The sequence below is a fragment of the Ambystoma mexicanum genome, chromosome 1p (assembly GCF_040938575.1).
Source record: "Ambystoma mexicanum isolate Mex_15411 chromosome 1p, UKY_AmexF1_1, whole genome shotgun sequence".
NCBI classification, from domain to species: Eukaryota; Metazoa; Chordata; class Amphibia; order Caudata; family Ambystomatidae; genus Ambystoma; species Ambystoma mexicanum.
The window spans coordinates 294,882,891-294,889,358 of record NC_090921.1 but is presented as its reverse complement, the minus strand read 5'-3'; the positions used below and the strand labels follow the sequence as shown (position 1 = coordinate 294,889,358).

The 6,468-nt window shown below is 43.8% G+C and overlaps 1 protein-coding gene across 1 annotated transcript in view; it reads left to right on the top strand.

Annotated features, from left to right (window-relative positions):
- Positions 1-563: 563 nt before the first annotated feature.
- Positions 564-6,468, top strand: part of STK11 (serine/threonine kinase 11) — an 895,845-nt gene continuing 889,940 nt past the window's right edge. Inside the window, exon 1 of the mRNA XM_069647254.1 lies at positions 564-1,585. Coding sequence (XP_069503355.1) covers positions 1,305-1,585 — 281 coding nt within the window. The 5' untranslated portion in view covers positions 564-1,304. The remainder of the gene's footprint in view (positions 1,586-6,468) is intronic.

Below are 6,468 nucleotides of genomic sequence, written 5' to 3'. Positions count from 1 at the left end.
ACTTCCTACAGATTTTTGATCACAGAATGTTGGCATGCATGTGACAGAGCCACATTTATCATGATTCTGGTGCACACGACAGCTGGCAGTACGTGTGGCCGTTCCGGCGGGGAGAGATGACTGAGGAGATTAGAACTAGACTGTGCGCATGATGAATGTTTTAGAACTCCTGCAAGTGTGGCATTTTACGTCACAAGTATAAATGTTAAATAACGGTATTCTTTAAAATAGCCTCATGTTAGAGACCAATATATATATTTCCACCTAGTCTAGAACCGTCGGCGCAGGACCACGAAATGTACGTCCCTTACTGAACAATAGTGGGAATGTTGAAGATAACTGGCTACGTCCTTCTGGATATTTGGATAATGTCGCGGAGTACACATGCAGGTGCACCTGCTCGCTTTACTTACTGAAGTAGTGTTGTAGCTCGTTCTACCTTACCGCTCGTTAAAATCCAAATAGTGACGGGTTAGGAATGCTTAAGCGTAATGTGACGTGGTTGAAGAGCAAGATACAGTACTAAGAAATGCGTTATATGGAACGTAGCGCGCAGGTCACGTGATGAAGTTACGCTGCTATGTCCATTCCTTTAATGGGAACTAGTCGCTACCTTTAAGGGGCTAGGGAGTGTGTGTACGGGTATGGTGGGTTTCTATTTATTCAAGTGCGTGTTTTAATATATTACGCCTTCGCTGATGACTCAGGCTTGAAGGCACCAGGACTTGGTCGAATTTGGTATTCTCTGAAAAAGGGAGTTGCCACAGATGTCAGTTGGATGACAGACATGGTCAGGAGCGACACCATGCATTTGTTGAGCCCCTTCCATCTTCTCGCACCTATAAGCTATGCATATACTTCCCAGACGGTGTAGAGACTGGCCACGAGGATGACCTACCTCCTGTTACGAGTGGAGACCGGCTGAACATTGCAGCTGGGAGGAGCATATAGTTCCAAAATACTCCTGACCCCAGCCAGGCCTGTGCTCGCTCTACAGATAACGTTTAGTACTGTTAAATTGGGTGCCGCTGGCTGCACCTCCACGCCCATCTTCTCTTATCCATGGTGCTTACCTGATTCGTGCACTGAGAAAACAGATAACAAGGACACCACAAACTGGTTTAAGGATACCTCCACAGAAAGTTGATTTATTACCCTGTTGAAAAGATCCTTTTAGCAAGGGATTCACAGGGTCCCCCCACTAGTAGATTTACGCCTCCGCCCAAATTAAGGATTAATTGGTCCCTACATTGTGGATGGTCTTCGATACCTCCGGACACCTAGGCGACTGAGCCGAGCCCAGCATGGATGAGGAAGAGACGACGGAAATAGGCTTTTTCGCAGAGGGCGAGCTGGGGATGGAATCTTTCATCCACCGAATAGATTCCACCGAGGTCATCTATCAACCCAGGCGCAAGCGGGCCAAGCTTATTGGCAAGTACTTAATGGGAGACCTGCTTGGGGAGGGCTCTTATGGCAAAGTCAAGGAGATACTGGACTCCGAAACGCTTTGCCGCAGAGCTGTAAAAATCCTTAAGAAGAAGAAGCTACGGAGGATACCAAACGGCGAGGCGAATGTTAAAAAGTGAGTATGTGAGTTAAATTAGCGGGTCTCGGCCAGAATCTGGCGCACCGTTTGTGTATTAAGAGTAAGCCGCATAACCAGTCTTTAAAGGGGACCGACGCTCTAAAAACACGTTTTGCAATCATGATTAAATTAAACACAGGACCAAAGGTGGAAAGTGAAGGGTTGGCTTTTCTTTTAACTCGCTCCAACAAGTTACATGCCTGATAAGTCTTCCTGTCCACAAGCTAGACTCGAAGAGCAGGGTAGACCGGCATTTCATCCATCCCAGGTTTGTATAGCTTACCAACCTGCCTTAACACACATCTCCACTGTTATTAACTCATGACACTACTACAAAAAACTGTTCACTTTATATATGACCCTCTTAAGCATACTTGATTGCATCGAGAAAAGGTAATGGAGTGGAGGGTAGGCAGAATCTGGTAGCAATAAACGCACGTGTTTTTGAGGGCATTTTATTTCCAAAGCCAAAATTGTATATCACTAGGCGTGGACGAGGTTGGTGGTTCTAAATTGTTGATAACAGCGTTTATTAGGTGATGCTGATCGATGAAATAATGTTTTAGGTACAGTAGGTCTTCTACTGTCTGTCACATTTTATGTTGAAATGGAGTCAGTCTGAAGGTACTAACAGTCCCATTTACATACATGTAAATGTGTTCACCCTTTCCTACTCGGACATTTCAAGGGTGTCTGACTTTTTCATTTCAAGTATTTATGATTGACCCTTCTCAAAATTCCACGTTAGGAAAGCGGTTTAACTATAAATATTTCTTTGTCCATAAGAGCTGTAGCAAGGTTATTTGTTGTGGCTTTTCTGCAAGCCACCTGTTGGAGGGTTGTTAAATTTGAGGTGGAGGAAAACTGTTTGATATAACAATTGTATAATTCTATACAAGTGTCATATACCCATACAATACTTTTTTTGTGTGCTCCTGCATCTGGTTGGTATCCTGAACTCTTTCTGGGAAAATCTTTGTTTCTGCTGTTCACTTTAATCCCCTCCATTCCTTGTTAATTTTAAATGGTCAACGATTATTTTGCCGTATGCATATTTGTTCTAATACGAAAACAAACCATGCCTCATTAAATTGATAGTTTTAGCATCCTTACTAATGCCTTTATCTGCCCATCAGTGGGATAAAAAAGCTCTGCATTTTCATAACGGATTTGAGTTTTTAAAAATAAATCTTCAAACTGAATGCCATACTGTTTTGCAATATGGTCTTTTCCTACTAATCTTTTGTGTAGGCCTCCTACCTTAGCCTTTACCAACACTAGTATTTCATAAACTGGAGAATATCATCCATAGAGAATGAAGTGAGTAAGCCAGACGGTTTGCGGCATCCTCTTAAGATCTTTTTCTCTTCCTCGCTCCTGCTATTTCTGAACGAGTGCATGGCTGCACATCAACACTGAAGTCCCCTTTCTCTTAGCTGCCAACGCTAACCCTATTTTTCCTCCTTCTCCTGGCTTCCATACCTCTTTGTCCATGTCTTGTAACCTTTGGGTCCAATTTAACGACAACTTGAACTCTTCCATTTCATCCTGGCACAGTAGCCAAGCTCAACCTCCAAGTGAAAAATCTGCCCCCATCTCACGCACTATTAAACAAAAACTTTTCATCGTCACTGGTGCTCTGCAGTTTGGACTACTGTGTGAGGCCTACTCCGTAGTCATCCCCTCTGCTTCTTCGCTTTCCTCAACAAAGCTTTCAACTTTGTTATACCTACAATTTTCAACCTACCCAAATGTCCCATTCTCCACCTACTAACACCATTAAGGATACCTCTCCATGCAAAATCACTTCGTTTTTTTTCTGCTGCTTGTTTTTAAATGTATCTATGGTCTTGTCCACCATTGCCTTCAATACCTGTTTTCTGTGGACTTTTTCACTTTCGACTCTGTGCTCCTTCTCTCAACAACTTGTCTTTTCCTGTCTTCCCAACATTGCCTCCCGCTCATTCTCCCTACTAGTCTTATTCTTCTGGTTTGTGCTCATTACACCCATAAAAGTCATTCTATGAGTGGAACTGTTTATAACCAGGGTCAAGTTGGACAGAAAGGTGCACCACTAACCCCCTTCCTAATCAGTTAGACGCCATCCTTTCTCAAGTGACCAAACCACTTGTATACACAGTCTTAAATACTCACCATTGATCGTGACCTGTTATAGTTCTGACTCCTGTCTGTTTCTTTATATTGCCCCCGAGGCAGGGTTCGAAATTGCTGGGAGCATGTTAGTTCCTGGATATAGCATAGGACAGCCAGGTTAGCTTGATGCAACCAGCTATCGGAAGCTACATTTGTCTCCAAGTAACTGGTACATTGCAACCATACTTATCTGACATTCACTCTTGCTGAGAATTTGTATTAAACGTGTATTAGAAAATCTATAGAATTAATTGAAAGCGTGATGGGTTACGGTTTGTATCTCTTACAAAAGATAGTTTGTGGCCTGCTGTGCATTAGCCCCTCATTCTGTAGGAGCAGCAGAGATAAAGATACGAATGAGCAAGGTGGCATCACAGAAAATAATTGGCCACAGAAATATGTTGTGGCAATAAAGAAACATCAACCACAATTGTTTGTTTGTTTGTTTATTTATTTAATATAGCGCAAAACCAAACCCGCAGGTAGCCGGGCGCAAACATTACAAGAATACTTGAGAACTTGGTTACAGTGACAAACACAGAAGTAAGCGGTAGGAGCAGATTCAGAAACATTATAGATTGCATGTGTTGGACAGTTAATGCCAGATGTTGGAAACAGAAAGAGAGTGGAAGGTGGTACAGTTCAGTGAGGTGTGCAGTAAGAGAGAACTAGTGCGGTTGATTGTCAAGTGTCGGAAGCAAGAAGGAGCTGAGTGGTGGTCGGCCGCAGTTTGTAGCTGGGTACTGGCAGTGGGGGTAGGGGTACCTAGGGACAAGTTAGCAGGGCATAGTCAAGAGGGTGTCTCTCAGGTGAATGGAAATGTTGCGGAGGGGGATCACCTTAGATGTCGTTAGATCGTAGCCATAAGAGTGCCTTGCGTCTGAGACTTGGGTAAGGTTGGTCCTTTCTGAGTTCTAGGGGGAGTTTGTTCCAAGTTTGGGCCGCTGTGACTGGAAAGCTGGCGCCGCCAGCTGTGCTTTTTTTATATCTTGGCACCAGCAGGGTGAAGGCGTTAGATATTCTTGTGGGGCGATTAGAGGTTCTTTTGTTGATTCTGTTAACTAGGTAGGTGGGAGCTATATTGTTGAGGCATTTGGATGTGAGTGAGAGAGTTTTGAGGGTGATCCTGTCATTAATTTTGAGCCAGTGGATGTTCCTTCTGGCGGTGGAGACATGGGCTCTGTTGGGTAAGTTTAATGCTACTCTAAGAGCGTTATTTTGGAGAGTTTGGAGTTTGTTGAGGATATACTTGTTAGATCCAGCATATAGGGCATTGCAATAGTCCAATCTAGATATGATAAGTGCATTAGCTAGGGTAATACAGCTGGCCTCCGTTAGGAATGGTCTACATGCTCGGATCAGTTTACAAGTATAGGCAGTGGAGGAGGCTAGGGAATTAGTTTGTTGCTTGAAGGTGAGTGCTGAGTCCAGATAGACCCCAAGGGTTTTGACTGCGGGCATCACTTTGATGACATTGTTGTCAATGTTAAATGAGGCGTAGTTGGGGTCTAGTTTTTTAATTGCTGTCTCTGTGCCGAGGATCAGAATCTCTGTTTTGTCGTCATTCAGACAGAGGCCGTGGGATGCCATCCATGCCTGAATGAGGAGGTATATCTTATTTACCAAAGCTGAGTCTTCCAAGAAGTTGCCCGAAAGGGGGATGAGGATCTGAGTGTCATCTGCATAGTTAGTGTAGATGACACCCAGTCTATCCAACTTGTCAAACAAGGGTTTGGTAAAGATGTTATACATAGTAGGAGACACACATGATCCCTGGGGGACACCGCAGGAGACTTGTATGGGATCAGCAGCTGCAAGGGGGGAGAAGACTCTCATAGTCCGGTTAGCAAGGAAGGATTGAACCCAGGTTATGGCATCGCTTGAGAAATGGGCAGCAGAGCCGAGGTGATTGCATAAAACTGCATGATCTACCAGGTCGAAGGCTGCCGATAGGTCAAGGAGGAGTAGCATAGCTGATTTTCCATTATCCTTCAACTCGTCAATTTGAGTCTTCAATCAGGGCTGTTTCAGTGCCGTGGAGGGGTCGGAAGCCAGATTGTCGTGAGCCAAGTAAGTTATTGGATTCAAGGTAGTCCTGGATTTGCAGGTAGGCTGCCCTGTCGATGATTTTAAGTAGAAATGGGACGGTGGTGATGGGTCTATAGTTTGTCAGGATGGAAGGGTCGTGAGTTTGTTTTTTTAGCAGGGGTAGGACCCAGGACTGTTTAAGGTTATTGGGCACTAGGTTAGTCTTGAAGGAGGCGTTGATCAGTTTTGAGATGAAGGGAGCTAGGTCTCTCGCTGCATCTTTTATAATTTGAGGAGGGCAGCTATCGCCTTTACAATTGGATGGTTTTAGGGAGAGTATGATTTTTTTCTGTCTCTTTTAATTGCAATTTTAGTTTGGAGAGAGCTGATTTTTCCTGCTAGGGCGTTTTGTACGTTAGTGCACCAGAGTTTATTTTTGGGGATATTGTCTGTGGTATGGGCGATTCCATGTCCCGCAGGATGGAGAATAATTCCTTAGTATTCGATTTGGCTTTGGTTATCCTGTCGTTGTAAGTGGTTTTTTTTGTACTAATGATTTCCTTTTTATATTGTTTGGCAAGGGTGGCTAATTTGATTTTGTTCTCCTCAGAGGGCGAATGTCGCCATATAGATTGCAGTTTTCTTTTTTGAGTTCTGAGGTCTTTCAGTTGGGGTGTGAACCAGTTATTCAGGTGGGA